General features: G+C 37.3%; 1 protein-coding gene across 1 annotated transcript in view; it reads left to right on the forward strand.

The window, feature by feature from the left end:
• MALRD1 (MAM and LDL receptor class A domain containing 1) overlaps positions 1–18824 on the forward strand; it is a 1127868-nt gene that overhangs the window by 446417 nt on the left and 662627 nt on the right. The window contains exon 25 of the mRNA XM_006869907.1: positions 14665–14912. Within this exon, the coding sequence (XP_006869969.1) occupies positions 14665–14912 (248 nt within the window). The remainder of the gene's footprint in view (positions 1–14664; positions 14913–18824) is intronic.

Here is an 18824-nt window from a genome sequence, read left to right on the forward strand (position 1 = left end):
GTCATTGAGAAGACAAGAAAGAAGGAAAAGGTCAAAATGGATATCAGAAGAGACACTGAAACTTGCTCTCCAGCATAGAGATGGTAAAGCAAAGGAAAAAATGAGGAGGTCCCAGAGCTGAAGAGAAAATTTCAAAGATCAACTCAAGAAGATAAAGCGAAATACTACAACAAAATGTGCAAAGATCTGGAATCAGGAAACCAAAAAGAAAAAACATGCTCAGCATTTCTCAAGCTGGGGGAACTGAAGAAAAAAATTCAAACCTAGATTTTCGTTACTGAAAGATTCTCTGGGCAAATTATTCAGTGATGCAGAAAGCATGAAGAGAAGATGGAAGGAATACACAGAATCACTGTACCAAAATGAAATGGTTAATGTTCAACCATTTCTAGAGGTAGCATATGATCAATAGCCAATGGTACTGAAGGAGGAAATCCAAGGTGCATTGAAGGAATTGGCAAAGAACAAGGCACCAGGAATTGAAGGAATAAAAATTGAAATCTTTCAAGAACGTGAGGCAGCACAGGAGGTGCTCCGTCATCTATGCCAAGAAATTTGTAAGAGACAAGTATTTGTGTCCTTTCAAAGAGAGATAACCCAACGGAATGCAGAAATCATCGGACAATCTCTTTGATATCCTATGCGAGTAAAGTTTTGCTAAAGGTAATACAGAAACGGCTACAATCATACATAGACAGAGAGCTTCCAGGGGTTCAAGCCACATTCAGAAGAGGCCGTGGAACACGGGATATCATTGCTGATGTCTGAAGTATCTTGGCTGAAAGCAGAGAATATCAGAAAGATGTTTACCTGTGCTTTATTGGCTTTCGATTGTGTGGATCATGACAAGGTATGGACGACATTGCAAAGTATGAGTATTCCAGAACACTTAATTGTGCTCATGAGGAATCTGTACCTGGACCAAGAGGCAGTTGTTCAAACAGAACATGGAAACACTGAATGGTTTAAAATCAAAAAAGGTGTGCGACAAGGTTATATTCTTTCACCATATTTTTTCAACCTGCATGCTGAGCATATAATCCAAGAAACTGGGTTCTATGAAGAAAAATGTGTCATCAGGATTGGAGGAGGACTCATTAACAACCTGCAATATGCAGATGATACAACCTTGCTTGCTGAAAGTGAAGAGGACTTAAAATATTTCCTGATAAAGATCAAAGAACACAGCCTTCGGTATGGATTACATTTCAATGTAAAGAGAACAAAAATCCTCACCTTGGGACCAACAAACAACATTCTTATCAATGGAGAAAATATTGAAGTTGTCAAGGACTTCATTCTTCTTGAATCAACTATCAGTACTCAGGGAAGCAGCAATTTAGAGATCAAACGACGTATTGCTTTAGGCAAATCTGCTGTACAAGACCTTTTTAAAGTGTTGAAGAGCAAAGATGTCAGCTTGAGGACTAAGGTGCTCCTGACCGGAAGCCATGGTATTTTCAGTAACGTCATATGCATGTGAAAGCTTGACAGTAAATAAAGAAGACTATAGAGGAATTGATGCCTTTGAGTTATGGTGTTGGAGGAGAATATTGAAAATGCCATGATCTGCCAAAAGAACCAAGAGATCCATTTTGGAAGAAGTGCAGCAATAGTGCTCCTTAGAGGCCATGATGGCCAAACTTCATCTCTCATACTTCGAACATATTTTTAGGAGGGACCAGTCGCTGGAGAAGGATATCATGTTTGGGAAGGTGGAGGGTCAGAGAAAAAAGGGAAGACCCCCAATAAGATGGACTAGTCAAGTGGCAGCATCAATGGACTCAAGCGTGGCTACTGTAGTGAGGTTGGCCCAGGATTGGGCAGTGTTTCATTCTGTTGTGCATAAGGTCACTATGGGTCGGAACTGACTCGATGGCACCGAACAACAACAGCTATTGGAGTTCTGGTGCGACACTGTGAGCTAATGTGTCAGACTGAAAAGTTGTTTGAACTGCAAAGTCGGTGGTTCAATCTCTCTAGCTGCTCCTTAGAAACCCTATACTTGATCACTATGGGTGGAAGCCATCTCATTGGCACTTAACAACAACAATAATAATGGCTCATTATGGTGAACATTTCTTCATGTTTGTTGGCTGCTCGAATCTCTTCCTTTATGAATTGTCTATGTCCTGTGCCCATTTTTTAATTGGGTTTCTTGTTTTTTCTTGTAGACGTTTTGTAGTTTTGTTTGTACAGATTTTAGTAATTAGTCCCTTGTCTGATGTGTCATTGCAAAGTGTTTATTCCCATTCTTTGACCTCCATTTTTGCTTTTTTGTTGAAACCCTTTGATACACATAACTTTCTAATTTTTAGAATGTTCCAATCATCTCTTTTATCTTATTTGTGTACTTTTCACAATGTTTGGTAGTCTTTGTGTACCCTGTTTTAGACCCCTTAAATTTGTCCCTATCTTTTCATTGATTTCCTTCAATTCCTACTTTGTTGAGTGATTTTATCAAGAATGGATGTTGGATTTTTTTAAATGCCCTTTCTGCATCAGTTGATATGATCATGTGGTTCTTTTCCTTTTTCTTATTTATATGGTGGATTACATTGGTTGTTTTTCTAATGTTGAACCATTCTTGCATCCCTGGTATGAATACCACTTGGTCATGATGTGTGAGTTTTTGATGTATTGTTGAATTCTGTTTGCTAGGATTTTGTTGAGAATTTTTACATCTGTGTTCATGAGGGATATTGGGCTACAATTGTGTTTCTTAGTGATATCCTTCCATGATTTTGGTATGAGGGTTAGCTTGCTTCATAGAATGTATTAGGAAGTTTTCCATCCTCTTTATATTCTGAAATAATTTGAATAGCAGTGATGACAGCTCTTCCTTGCATTTATGGTAAAACTCACCAGTGAAGCCAACTGGACCTGGACTTCTTTTGGTTGGGAGTTTTTTGATAACCTGATCAATTTTTTTCCTTTGTCATAGGTCTGTTCACATTTTCTGCTTCACTCTGTAAATTTAGGTAGGTTTTCCTTTTCTAGAAATGTATCCATTTCCTCTAAGTTTTCAATTTTATTGAAGTACAAGTCTTCATAATATTCTGTTATTATCCTTTTGATTTCTATTGCTTCTGTTGTGACATCATCCATGTGATTTCTTGTGTGTGTTATTTGTGTCTTCTTTTCTTTTGTTAGGTTTTCTAATGATTTACTGATTTTATTAATTCTTTCAAAGAAGCAGCTCTTATCCTGTCAATTCTTTCTATAGTTTTTCTGTTTTCTAACTTGTTTATTTCTGCTTTAATCTTTACTATTGTCTCTTTCTTCTGTTGACTGTAGGTTTACTTTGCTGTTCTGTTTCTAGTTGTTGAAGATACTGTTTTAATGTGTTGATTTTGGTTCTTTCTTCTTTTTGGATTGCATTTATTGCAGTACACTGTCCTCTCAGCACTGCTTTTGCAATGTCTCAAAGATTATGGTGTGTTGTGTTTTCATTCTCATTTGTTTCTAGGAATTTTGTGAATTCATGTTTTATTTCTTCTTTTACCCAATGCTTTTCAGCAGGGTGGTATTCAGTTTCTATGTATTTGACTTCATTTCTTTGGTCTTCCTATTGTTAATTTCTGATTTTATGGCACTGTGGTCTGAGAAGATTCTTTATTGTATTCTGATATTTGTAAATTTGTGCAAGCTTGTTTTGTGGCTTACCACATAGTCTGTTCTGGAGAATGGTCCATATGCACTGGAAAAGAATGGGTCTTATGCTGTTGTTGGGTTGAATGCTCTATACACATCTGTGAGGTCCAGTTGGCTGATTGTGCTGTTTATTTCTTCTGTGTCTTAGTTGAGTTTCTTTCTGGTTGTCTTATCCTTTTAAGAAAGTGGTGTATTAAAACCTCCCACTATTATTGGTAGATTTGTCTATTTGTTTCTTGAAATTTATTAGAGTTTGCTTTATATATTTTGGAGGTCTTTCATTGGGAGCATAAATATTTATTATGGTTATGTCATCTTGTTAAATTGTCCCTTTAACCATGAGATAATGTCCATCTTTATCTATTATGTTGGGTTTTGCCTTAAAGTTTATTTTATCAGAGATTAGTATTACCACTTCTGTTTGTTTTTGGTTGCAATTATCCTGATGTACCTTTTTTCCATCCTTTGAATTTTAGTCCGTTTTTGTCTTTGTGTGTAAGGTGTGTGTCTTGCAGACAACTTGTTGAACGATCTTGTTTTCTTATCCATTATGCCATCCATCTCTTAATTGGTGCATTTAATTCATTTACATTCAGTGTAATTACCGATGTTGTTGTTGTGAAGTGCTGTTGATTTGGTTCTGACCCATGGCGACCCTCTGTAGGGTTTCCAAGGAGCAGCTGGTGAGCTTGAACTGCCGATCTTACAGTTCAATAGTCTTTGCAGTATGACGCATTAACCTGCAGCGCCACACCAAGCTTGCAGCTTCACTGCTGTTTTCCCTCACTTCCCCTTATCAGTGATGAACGTGGTCACCAATCAGAATGCGTATTCCCATTGAGTCTTAGTCTTGGAAGGGGGTTTGCACTGAGGGGACCCGACCACTTGCCTTTATGTCTCCTGGGGAAGCAACTTGCATGTTCTTGTAGTAATAATCAGTCTGTCTATATTGTTTTGTATTTTTCCTGTAAGTCTTTCTTTCAAGAAATATCTTCTATTCTAGCCACTCCAGGCTGGTCTGCTCATCCTTTCAAGTGGAAATTTTCAATTCATTCATATAGTTTCGTTCTGTTCTCAACTTTTCCCTTTGTCTATTGAATTTTGGGTGGTGCTGCCACATATGTCAATTTCTGATTGTTTTCTGTTCTTGGTGGTTCTCAGTCCACAGAAATCCCTTTGGGATGTTTTGCAGCTCATTGTTGGCTTTGGAAAAATCCTTTTGCTTCTGTTTATCCTGGAATATTGTGATCACACTGTTGTATTTGATTGAGAGCTTTGCTGGGTAGGCAATTCTTGGTTGACAGTTTTTTTCTTTAAGGGTTTTATAAATGACTCCCCATTTCTTTCTTGCCTGCATAGTCTCTGCAGAGAGATCCAAACTTAATCTGATTTGCTTGCCTTTGTATGTAATATTTCTCTTTTCCCTAGCTTCTTTCAGGATTCTCTCATCTTATATTTTGTACAGCTTGATTATTATGTGTCTTGGTGATTTTCTTTTGGGGTCCATCCTTCCTGGAGTTCGTTTTCAGGATTTTAGGGAAATTTCTTTCCAACAGATCTTCAACTGTCTCTTCTGTGGACTTGTGTGATTCTTCCTGTTCCAGAATGCCAATAATTCTTGTTATTCCTCTTCATGTTGTGTGACATGAATCTTAGACTTTCTTCAGATTTTTTTTATCCTTTTTTCTGCTTGCATCTCTATCTTAGTAGTATTAAGAGATTTGTCTTTGAGCTCACTAGTTCTGGCTTCCAGCTCTTCAATTCTACTCCTTTACCCTTTCAGTGTATTGTCCATTTTGGATATTCTATTATTAATCTTTTGGACCTCTTTTTGTAGGTTTTGAATTGTCTCCAATGCTGTTTCTATTATATGTGATTGCTCATATAGCGCTTTCCTGACTTCTTACTTCTTTTTTTCAAACCCTGTCTACATGGTTTTGGTATGTTTTATTATCATTTTTTCAGGATATTCCAAAGGCTACCCTCCTTCTAATATGAAAGCTAGGTCTACCTCCAGTTCATTTGTCTCTGTCACTGTATCTTGTTTCTGGACATGTTCTGATACGGTTTTTTGTTTCTTTGTCTTGGGCGTCTTCAGTACTTAGCTGTGACCTTAATAATTAGAAGGATATATGTTGATATTTTATTATGCTTTCTGATTGCCTCCAGGTTATGTGATCGGCAGATGGGCTTCCCTTATCGCTCTTTTAATTACTTAACTCAGAGTATCTTGCAGGTGTTGGCTGCCTATCTTTTGTATGTTGTTGTTGTTGTTAAGTGCCGTCGAGTCAGTTCCGACCCATAGCGACCCTGTACAGGGTTTCCGAGGGTGTAAATCCTTACGGGAGTAGAAAGCCTCATCTTTCTCCCGCAGAGCGGCTGGTAGTTTCGAACCGCTGACCTTAAGGTTCGCAGCCCGATTCGTAACCACTACGCTACCAGAGCTCCTTTGTATGGAAGCTGGTATTGGTTAATGCCTAGTTGGTGGGATTTTATAGGGTGTGATTGTAGATTGGCTTATAAGACCACAATTGCTGTCTCTTTTTTGGTAATGTAGGGAGAGTAAGAACCTCCTAAAGGTAAAGAGAGGACCAAAAAACAAAACAGCAACAACAAAAAATTTACAGATTTGTTACTGAAGTCTCTAATCACAGAAAAGAGAAAAGACAAATAAAAAAACATTCTGTAAAAATTATGAGTATGACTTTAATGTCCCTTTCTCGGCTTCTTTCCTTCAAGGTGGCCTGAGAAATTTCAAGATGCTACTGTTGGTCATTATGATGTAACTCAGGATTACATTACATTTGCTTAATTTCATTAAGCACATATTTGACATACGGCCTCTTTAAAGTGTAAGGAACAAATGTGTCAGTTTAAGCTGTAAGGTGTGCCTGACCCAAGCTATGGTATGCTCATTCACTTCATATGCATATGAAAGATGAACAATGAATAAGGAAGAGGACTTAAGAATGAAAGCATTTGAATTATGTTGGCATAGAATATTGAAGATATTATGAACTCCCAGAAGAACAAACTTGTTTTGGAAGAAGTACAACCACAATATGCCTTAGAAGTGAAAATGGTGAAGTTTTGTCTCTTGTTCTTTGGACATGTTGTCAACAGGATTCACTCCCTAGAGATGAACATCATGTTTGGCTAAGTGAAGGGTCAGCAAAAAGGACGAAGACCCCCATTGAAATGGCTTGAAACTATGGCAGCAAAAATGGGCTTAGACATTATAATAACTGTGATGATGGGTCAGAACTGGGCAGTGTTTTGTGTTGTGCGTTGGGTGTCTATGAGTTGGCGCCAACTTGAAGGTGCCTAACCACAACAACAACAGCAACAGCAACAACAACAACAACTTGATTATATTTCAGGAGCACAAGTAATTTAACTTGATGTGGTGGTGGTGTGCCATCAAGTCTGTTTCGACTCATAGCGACCCTGCATAAGGTTTCTGAGGCTGCAAATCTTTACATAGTCCAAAAGCCTTATCTTTTTCCTTTGGAATGGTTGAATGGCTGGGTGTTTCAAACTGCAGACCTTGAGGTTAGCAGCTGGAATTGTAACCACTACGCTTAAAAAGTAAAATAGGAAAAGAAAAAAAAAAAAAAAGTTCAATAATGATTTGTGTATGTGTCAAGCAATTTATTGGTTTCTTACTTATTAAACTATAAAAGATTTAAAAATAAAAATTCTGTTTACTGTAGTCATAAAGTGCTCCTGGTGACTTTATGCACATCAGAACAAAGCACTGCCTTGTCCTATGCCAACCTCTTAATCATTGCTATGCCTGAACCCATATTGCCTTTGTGACAGTCCATCTCATTTGGGGTCTTCTTCTTTTTAGTTGACCCTCCACTTTACCATGTATAATGTCCTTCTCAAGGGACTGGACCCTCTTGATAATATGTCTGAAGTTTGAGACATGTTTGGCTTCAAATGAACATTTGGCCATACTTCTTCCAACACAGATTTGTTTGCTCTTTGGGCAGCCCATGGTACTTTTAATATTCTCAGCAAACACCATAAATCAAATGCTTCAATTCTTCTATGGCCTTCCTTATTCTTTGTTCGACATCACATGCATGTGAGGTTAGTGAAAATACCATGGCTTGTGTGAGGCGCACTTTAGTCTTCAAACTGACATCTTTGCTCTTGAATACTTCAAAGAAGTCTTGTGCAGCAGATTTGCTCAGTGCAATATATTGTTTGATTTCTTAACTGCTGCTTTCATGAGTGTTAATGGTTGATGCAAGTCAAATCAATGTCCTTGACAACTTCAATCTTTTCTCCACTTATCTTGATGTTATTATTGGTCCTTCCTGTAGTGAAGATTTTTGGTTTCTTTACATTAAGGTGTGACCCATACAGAATATTGTGGTCTTTGATCTTCATCAGCATGTTAAGTTCTCTTCACTCTCAGCAAGCAAGATTGCATCATCCAGATATTACAGGTTGTTAGACTTCCTCCAGTCCTTATGCCACGTTCTTCTTATATAATTCAGCTTCTCTTATTATTTGTTCATCCTACAGAATGAATAAGTATGGTGAAAGAATATGAACTTGGTGCACACGTTTTCCAATTTTAAACCTTTCAATGTTCCCTTGTTCTGTTTGAGCAACTGTCTCTTTGTCAGTGTACGATTCCTCATGATCACATTTAAGTGCTCTGGAGTACTCGAAATGTTTTCTATAACTTGTCATGCTCCCCACAATCGAAAGCCTTTGTGTAGTCAATAAAACACAGGTAAACATCTTTCTGGTATTCTCTCCTTTCAGTCACGATCCATCTTACTTCAGTAATGATGTCCTTTGTTCCATGTCCTTCCTCATCTGAATCTGAGTTGAGCCTCTTGTAGTTCTCTGTCAATGTACTGTTGCAGCCATTTTTGAAATATCTTTAGCAAAATTTTACTTGCATGCAATATTAATGATATTGTCCAAAGACTTTTGCATTCTGCTACATGATCCCTTACAATCTACCCAAATTGACACACATTTTTTGGTTGTTGTTTTTTTGGGATTGTGGGGAGGCAAAAAAAATTCCATAACAAATCATATTACATTTGATGTTTTCTGAAGTTTACAATTTTTAAGTTATTTGCTAAGCTAAAAACGATTATGATAAGCCTTTCTTTATTAAGCAAGTAACTTGTGGGAGTTATGATAATGTGAAAATTTATTTTTAATAGTCTTATTGTTAGTTGCTATTGAGTAGGCTTCAACTCATGGTGACGTTATATATAACAGAAGCAAATACTGTTTGGTACCAGAACTATGTTAGAAAATATTTGATTATGATGCATGCAGTTTTCATTGACTAGTTTTTTTGAAAATGAGAAGTGTAGAAGCTCTGCTGAAACCTTTCCACCTTGGGCAACCTTACTGGTAGTTCTAAATATTGGTGGCATAGCTTCCAGAATCACAGCAAAGCACACACTACCACAGATTACCAATGTTAGTTATTCCATGCACTCAAACAATGGAACAGACACTTAAGAACTCATACTTTTTCGTATTTTCTGTCTTACTGGCTTCAAAGAATATAACTGTCATGTTTTGTTTTGTTTTTATATTTAAGAAAATTTATCTGGCTTATTCTTTCAGAAAGTATCTGTGAAAAAAATAAATCCAAACAAAATTGTTTGATGCCAACTACAATTTGTAAAATCTTAGCATCCTATGTTATAGAATAGAGGTGATTATTAATCCAGGAATTGCCATGGGATCTGCTGCTATGTGTCACTGCCTTCCTTTGGCCTGTGTGCTGGAGGGGCTTGCTTCCTAAGTGTTCTGATTATAGACAAGAAAAACCAAGCTGTTATGAATTTTTCATATTCTTATTTTTAAAAAAATTCCTTAAACTATTAAAGTATTTTTCAAATAAGATTAATTTAAGAGAAAAATTTTATCTGAATACATTTTTGATTTCTATAACTTAGGTTCCTTTGAAATGTTTTTAGCATTTTAGATACAATTTCACATATAATTATAATTGTACACATTTTAATGTTTTATCTATAAGTTCAAGCAGAACATAATAAAGATTTATTGTAATCAAAGATTTATAAGTAGTGCATTTTACTACTTATGATCAAATTCATCACTCATTGGATTTATGCTATACCATGCATTAGGCTGCTAATCTCAAAGTTGTCAGTTTAAACCCACCAGACACTCTGAGGGAAAAAAATGAAGCTGTCTGCTTCTACTGTGACTGATAGTCTGAAAAACCATGGGGAACAGTTCTGCTCTATCCTTTGGGGTCTCAATATGTCAGAATCTACATGGTGGCAGTGGGTGTAATAGGTTTGCTTAAGAATGAGGGGCAAAGGCCCATCCTAAACATATATTTCCTAAGATATGACCATGTAATGACACAGTATTTAGTTTTATAACATGCTTACTAGTAATTTTAATTTAATAATTTACTATGAATATTTCAGGTAGCTATAGAAACAGCTTGTTCAGGTAGAAGAAGAAACAGCTGGAAATGTCTACTACTAACTGGAACATGGAAATTTTGAAGTATGCATATTGGAGATTGGAGGTGTCAAAATGAAACCGAACACATAAGGAGCAATAATCAAGGCATTGTAGTTAAGTGCCGTCAAGTTGGTTCTGACTCATAGCCACCCTATATAGCATTTCCAAGGAACAGATTGTGGGTTTGAACAGCCAGTCTTGCGGTTAGCAGTTCAGTGTTTATACTACAGTGTCACAACAGGACTGCTAGGTATTTGTGAGCTGAAATGACTGATGTTGGACAATCATAGGGTTAACTATGACAGAAAGACAAATTGTAGATTAATGACAAATATTCATCATCAAAAAGAACATTTCAAGAGCTATCTTGAAGTACAATGCTGTCTGTGATAGGATAATATACATATGCCAACAAGGAAAACCAGTTGATACTACTAATTTTCATATTTATGCACCAACTACTAAAGCTTCTTCTTCTTCTTTTTAGGTGCCATCGAGTTGCTACTAACTCTTTGCTACCCTATACACAACAGAACAAAACACTACCCAATCCTGGGCCAACCTCACAGAAATTGCCACATTTGAATCCATTGCTGCTGCCACTGTGCCAGTCTATCTCCCTGGGTTGTTACTCTTTTTTCCGATGCTCCACTTTACCAAACATGATGTCCTTTTCTAGTGGCTGTGTGCTCCTGATAATATGTCCAAAGTATGAGAGGCAAAGTCTGGCAATCCTGACTTCCAAGGAGCACTCTGGCTGTCTTTCTTGCAACACAGATTTACTTGTTCCTTTGTAAATCCATGATACTTTCAGTATTCTCCTCCAACACCATAACTCAAATGCATCGGTTCTTCACTGTTCAACTTTGGCATGCAGATGAGGTTATTAAAAATAACCTGGCTTGGGTCAGGTGCACCTTAGTTCTCAAACTGACCTCTTTGTTCTTCAACACATATTTTGTTTTTGCTTTTTTATGAAGTCAAATTTATTAATTTTTTTCTTTTTTAAGTTTTTGTTGTGAATTGAATGATAGTTTGCAGGGCAGATCATCACTTTTACATTAAGCAGATCATATACTTTAGTTCATTACAATGATTATAATACCCTCCCCGTACTATTAGTTTACAGTATTTCTCTCTATTTTTATTAGCTCTTTTTTTTTTTTTTTTTTTTTTAACACAGGCATATGTAATAATTTAAACCACCAAAGGGTGCATTCTGCAAGCCTGCATCCCAGCATCCCAGCCTCTACCCCTCTTTCCATAAATCTAAAGTCTTCAGCTGCTGCCTCTCTCCATGTTCCCATGTATGCTGCCACTGTTTCTCTGGATAAGGTCCCGCATTCCACTTGTGCTCTTCTCACCTTGATGATCCCAGGGCCCTCTGTTTCTGGACTGTAAGATTAATTACTCCCCCATTTTTGTTACAAAACGTCTACCTTTACAATTGCAGCAGTCTCAGTTAGTCATTATAACAATTACTCACTATTGAATAGTAAGAATCTTGTCCCCATCTCTTTTCACCAGACCCATTTAGACAAGATGAAAACTATTCACTGGGGACTCTATCTTCCCCCTCACACTCTTAAACTAAACTCTCATTTGTAAACCTTGTAAACCAGTCAGTTTGTGCCCTCATCGCCCCCCTATGCTGTATACAGAGCAGATAACATTGATACTTGATGTGAAGACCCATTCCCTCTCTGTTGGAATTTTAACACATTACCTCCATGACTATAGGTCAAGTTCATTAAAATGTAGCAATTTACTCTCTTTTCCTTTATAAAATACTTTTTGTTATTGTTGTTTTCATCTTCCTCTATTTGAGTTCTGACCACCAAGCCATCGAGGCTAGGTCAAATGGGTACCATCTACAAGTTTGGGTGTTAGTGTATGTCTCCCCTCACTTCATATAAGCTGAATGCTTCACTCTCAGCTCTAACCCTCTGTAGCTATGTCCTTGTCCATGGGCTCAGGTGTCTCTAGGTCTCACCATACTTTGGACCACCAACCCTTTCTCTTCTCTCTCTCATCTCCAGGTCAAGGGGAGTCCATGGAACATAGCTGAACTCAGCCCATTTCTCCATTGCTGCTTTTTTTCCTCTTCCACTCACCAGTAGACCATTGTGGTCATCAGCAAGCTTTCATTCCTGCTCATATGGTTCCTTTGAGTATAAGTCTTAGTGGGGGATTTGGCCTGAAGGGACTTGATTGCTTGCCTTGATGGCTTCCTAGTGAACAACTTGCTTATTCTTGTAGTAGCCAGTCAAACTGCCATTTTTGTTTTGTTTTGTTTTTATGCTAAACTTTCTTTGAAGGTATATCTTCTGCTGCTCTAGCTGTTCTAGACTGGTCTGCATGTCCTTTTTAGTGGGAATGTCCTACCTCAGAAGGTTCTGAATGGAGTTCAGGATTCCACCTACAGTCCTATACACTGCAAAGGCTCCGCAAGAGGCCTATTTCACTGGGCAAGTTCTAGAACCTCTTTTAGGTATTCCAATCAGTTATAGGCTGAAGATGGGCTTATAAGCCTTCTTTAATTATGTTTGCCAACATTCCTTTCCATCCCACTCAAGTGTCTATTTTACAACAGTAGGCAAGATAAACCAATATTCAGAAGACAGTGAAGTATCTTAGTATTATTTCTGCTCTTCAGACAATACCTTGATTCCTGTATCACAGAACCCTGTTGTTCCAAGTTTGAGCATGCATCACTATTTCCCTCTGTCCCATTTAGCCCATGCAAAACTGTCTCAATGTTCCCCTATCTACCTTGTTCTTCCACCCGCTCCCCCTTCTTGTGTATTGCCCTCCCTAACACCTGAACAATGATATGTCTGTCCCTTACCCTGTGCTTTACTATCTCCTCCCCGCACCTTCCCCAAATACCTTCACCACACTCACAACAGTAACCAACAAAGATTTTTCCCCTCTTCTTTAATGGGTATTTTTTCTTAAGCTTTTACAGTAATGGTCTTATGCAATATTTGTCCTTTTGTGACTGACTAATTTCACTGAGCATAATGTCCTCAAGGTTCATCCATGCTATTTGGTGGCTTGAAGCTTCCTTGTTATTCTTCAAGGTAGCATAATAGTCCATTGTGTGTATATACCAAAGTTTGTTTATCCACTCTTCCATTGATGGGCACTTAGACTGTCTCCATCTTTTTGCTATTGTGAATACTGCTGCTATGAACATTGGTGTGCATATATCTACTCATGTTATGGCTTATATTTCTTGTGGATATATACCAAATAGAGGAATTGTTGGATCATATGGTATTTCTGTTTACAACTTTCTGAGGAAGCACCATACTGTTTTCCATAATGGTTGTACCATTTTGCATTCCCACCAGCAATGTAGGTTTACTTTGCTGGCCTGTTTCTCGTTGTTGGAGATGTTGTTTTAATGTGTTCATTTGATTCTTTCTTCTTTTTGGATGTGTGCATTTATTGCAAAAAATTGTTCTCTCAGCACTGTTTTTGTTGTGTACCAAAGATATTGGTATGTTGTGTTTTCATACTCATTTGTTTTTAGGAACTTTGTGAATTCATGTTTTATTTCTTCTACCCAGTCGCTTTTCAGCAGGGTGTTATTCAGTTTCCATGTATTTGACTTGATTTCCTTGGTCTTCCTATTGTTAATTTCTAATTTGATAGCATTGTGATTTGAGAAGATGCTTTGTAGTATTCTGATGTTTGTAAATTTATAGAGATTGTTTTGTGGCCTAACACGTGGTCTATTCTGGAGAATGTTCCATGCGCTCTGGAAAAGAATGTGTACTGTGCTGTTGTTGGGTTGAATGCCCTGTACACCTCTATAAGGTCCGGTTGGCTGATTGTGTGCCTTAGTTCCTCTGTGTCATTATCCAGTTTCTTTTTTGTTGTTTTATCCTTTTTCGAAAGTGGTGTCTTAAAACCATGCACTATTATTGTAGATTTGTCTATTTCTTTTCTTTCTTGAAATCTATTAGCATTTGCTTTATATATTTTGGAGCTCTTTCATTGGAAGCATAGATATTTATTATGGCTATGCCATCTTTTTCAGTTGTTGACACAGGATCCGTCATTGTTTAATTCTGTTGTGCATAGGGTCAGTATGAGTTGGAGTCTAAGAACAACAACAACACATTTTTTAGACTGCATTTTCCGAGCTAAACTCTATTGCAGAATAGTAATCTTCCTAAATTCCCTCCTAAGACTTGAGAAACAAAGATGAGAAAAGAGAAGAAATAAACTGCATTGACCAAATAACTACAACAGGAATTGTATATAATGCTGAAACATTTTCTTATTGATTTTGACACTGGAACTACATTTGTAGACAAACAAACTTAAGCCATTGAAATAGCATATAAAGATAGATAAAATGTCCTATATAAATAAGTGTCATTCTCAGGATAGTTTTGTGAGGCTTTAAATATTACATGATATACCATGATCACTAATTTTGGAGTGCATGTTTAGCTCAGATAATTCCTGCTTTCTCTCTACCCTAAATTTGGAAATGTTTTTCAGGTGCCTCTCCTGGACGCTGTGATTTTGAATTTGATCTTTGCTCCTGGGAGCAGGATCAGGACGATGACTTTGACTGGAATCTGAAAGCTAGTAGCATTTCCACGGCAGGCACAGAGCCAGCCGCTGATCACACCTTACGAAATTCATCTGGTCATTACATCTTTATAAAGAGCTTGTTCCCGCAGCAGCCCATGAGAGAAGCAAGAATTTCAAGTCCAGTCATAAGTAAGAGAAGCAAAGACTGCAAGGTATGGAAAACACAGAAATACTGTGAGCAACTGCTGATTGATAAATTCAAGTACTATGAAAATAATAAGACTATGCCCAGATCAAAGATGAGCTTGACTTTATTTAACTTGGGCTATGTGAGAAAGGGAGCCAAAGGATGAAAGATAGAATTGTTGTAAGAATTTATGCTGTTGTTAGAAACTACAATTAACGCAAAAGAAGTAAATACCGGTTACTGTTCTTCAGTTTACTATTTATTACTTGTATGAAATTTTCACTATTAGAAAAAAAAAAGCTTAAACAAAAATTAGCAGTATATGTTTAAATATCTCCAAAAGTTATATTGTTGTTGTTAAGTGCCATTAAATTGATTCCTTCCCATAGTGACCCTGTATATGGTTTCCATGGTAGGTTTGAACCATTGATCTTGCAGTTCAAACTTACCTTGTGATCCAGTGCATTGTCTTGCAATGCCACACCAGGACTCCTTATTTATTGAGATAATTAAAACCAGCCAAATCAACACTGCCATCAAATCGTTTCCAAATCAGTTATCCTAAAAGCGTTTTGAGACTGTTAATCTTTACCGGAGTATACAACCTCATCTTTCTCCTGCAGAGTGGCTGGTGGATTTGAACTGCTAATCTTGTGATTAGCAGCCCAATGCCTAACAAAAAGAGCCTGTGTAGTTTCTGAGACTTTTAAATGTTCATGGGAGCAGAAAACTTCCTATTTCTCCTAAGGAGCAGTTGTCGGGCTCGAACCTCAGACCTTGTGGTTCAGAATCTAATGCTTATTGTATGGAGCTACTGCACTCCAACAAATGAAGTAATTAGAGAATAATTTACAAGAACTTCTTTATAATAGTTTAATATGCAAATATAGGTACGATTTATTAATTTGCACTGTGAAAAATATAAACAGTTAAGATCCTGAAACATGCATCCTCACCCATATTTTTCCTGATAGATGAACTCTGAAAAGAAAACTAATTACATTCAGAAAGATACTAGGTGATCACATATTCAGGCTGAAACACAATAACATGATCCAAAACTTTACTGCTTTTGAATTGTAATACTCTGGTATACCTACTTCTGTAGTAGCTAGCGCTTTACCCCTGGGTGGAAGATATTTTGAATCTTTGTTCAAGGTTTTCCAATTGTACTTAAACTCATTAAAGATAATTGTTCCTCTTTGGTTTTCTGTGTTTATACTGACCAGCTTTGTACATCCTACCCAATGGCACAACTCTTCTTGTTGCTGTTGAGTCGGTTCTGAGGCATAGCAACCCTAAATTGAGGGTTCTAAGTCTGTAAATCTTTATGGGAGCAGAAAGTCTCATGTTTCTCTCTCGGAGCTACTGGTGGGTTTGAACTGCTGACCTTCTGTTTAGCAGTCCAGTGTATGTCCTACATTCCAACAAGATATTTCCTATCTCATAGTTTAACTCTCACAGGGCACTCTCACCTTGCTCACCTATTCAGGCAATTTGATAGACAGTGAACATTTTCTGCAAGGGAATGACATGATCAGAACAGAGTTTTAAAGAGAAACCTGGGTCAGCAGTCTAAGCAGACAGGCAAAGGAGAAAAAAAGTTCACATCTCTTTATTTGATCAAACTGCTAGCCAAGCAGATTAGAGAAATACTATAGGCACAGAGCCACTATGAGGAGACAGTGTGCACCTTGCAATGAAGAGTTTGTAAAGGTCTTTCATGATGACAGTCAGAGATTAAAGTAAAATGTGACCTGCAAAAACTGAATCGGTGAATGGTTACCCAAGAGTGCTGGTTCTTAAATGTATGGGAGCCTGGTGGGTAAACTAGAAATAGATTAAAACAGCTTATTCTGCTCCTGAATTCATACTATAGGCTGACAGAATGGAGACTAGTATGGAGACATCCCTACCCGACAGAGATATAGCTGACTGATTTTAAAAATAAAAGCACTTACTATGAAATAGAAAAATGGGGTCCTTAAAAATTATTACACAGAAAAGCATGACTGAAGTTTGGACACTCTGCACTAAATTGGGAATTATTAATCATGAGGGCTTGTTGCTCTTTACTTCCTTTGTATTTAAGGGAGAGATATTTGCTCCTGTAAATATTTACTGTCTTGAAAACCCTGAATTAGGCTGATATGAGTGGGAACCGAATCCCCAGTATGTATAAATAACAACAACAATGACTTTTATTGCATATCAACAAAGAGTGACACTTAGTACCATACAATTTCCTGTACTTTTTGATTAGTGCACTCAGTAACAGTTATACTTGAACATAAACAAAACAGGAGCAGCACAACTTTTTTTTTTTTTTTTCTTCAATATTTACTTAGATGCCAGTCAAACTGAAAACATGATATTTAAATATTAAATATTTAAATCAGGTTTTCAAGACCAGCTATTCAAATTGCCCTAGCTTTTGCTCATCTACCAAATATACTTGCCTAGAATAATTTCCCCCTAAATATGCATCACAGGGCTTCACCCATCACCTCCTTTAAGGCCCACTCTCATATGTTACCAAGACTGTGAAAACTCTCCTGAGTACATCTCTTTGAAAATGAACCTCACAGCATTCCATATTCCCTTTCCCAGCTTCCTACATCTTCACAAAGGGCTACCGCAACAAAGCATCACAAAGTGGGTAACTCTAAAGAACAAAAATTTCGTTTTTCACAGATTTTGTTGTTGTTAAGTGCTGTCAAGTTGTTCTGCTCATAGTGGCCCTGTATAGAGTTTTGTGGGAGCAGGAAGCCTCATCTTTCTCGTGCGGAGCAGCTGATGGGCTCAAACAGCCAAACTTGTGTTTCACAGTAGTGCTTGTCCTATGGAGCCACTATGCTCCATCATAGCTGTGGAGTAATCGAAATTCAGGATGTGAGCAGGATGATGCTCTCTCTCCCTCTCTGCTGGAGCTAGGAGATGACTTTCCCTGGTTTGTTTCCAATTCTCACTTATAGACAGACCCTCACATGCTATGTTCCCTGTGCGTTACCCTGTGTTCTTGTTGGTTCTCCTCTTATATAAAGGGACATCAGAAGGGGTTTAGAATTAGAATCCAGCCTGCTTGGATGACTTGATTTTTTTCTTTTTTGATATGCTTAAAATAAAGACTACATATTTCCCCAAACAAGGTCACATTCACAGGTATAGTAATTTTTTTCAAGGGAACACAATTCAATCCACACCATACCGTTGGACTCATTACATACTTCAGTTATTTCTTTTTAATGTTTTCTTTTCTCCACAAGAATGTAAACTCCATGAATGTTTGTCTGTTTTGTTTCCTACCACAGCATCACTGCAAGCAGTAGTGTGGACATATACTAGGTGTTTAAGAAAGATATCCTGAATGAATGACTAAATAAACTTAACAACAAGCCCATTGCCATAAAGTCCATCCTGACTCATAGTGAATATATAGTACTTTCAAATTTTGCATGTAGTCTCAGCTATTGTAAACATACTGTATTGGCATACTTTCCATTACCACTCTTGAATGGTTACTTGTGTTTTCTTTCCTTTTCTTCCCTGAGTCCTTCTAGGAAGATTGACAGTGGACTCTTTCCTGCTTTGATGAATCAATTTCTTTCCATACACCTGTGTCCTTTATCCTGTATTAATGGTATGCTTCTCTTTCCTTAATCTACCCACAAAACATCTAAAATCACAAATAGGCACATGGAATCAGAGAATTGAAATGTGATCATCCTGTTGCATTCCTTCCAAGTTTGGGTGACCCCAAAACTTAAAAGTGCTCCCTAAAAGTATCCAGAAAGTCACCTTACTGAACACGAAGATTATAACTGTAAGCTACCATCATAAATACTATATTCTGTGATGTATATAAAGAAGCTCTGGTAGCATAGTGGTTACAAGTCAGGCTACTAACTTCAAGGTTAAACAGTTCAAAACTACCAGC

This window comes from Chrysochloris asiatica, unplaced genomic scaffold (genome assembly GCF_000296735.1).
Source record: "Chrysochloris asiatica unplaced genomic scaffold, ChrAsi1.0 scaffold00137, whole genome shotgun sequence".
In the NCBI taxonomy this organism is placed as follows: domain Eukaryota; kingdom Metazoa; phylum Chordata; class Mammalia; order Afrosoricida; family Chrysochloridae; genus Chrysochloris; species Chrysochloris asiatica.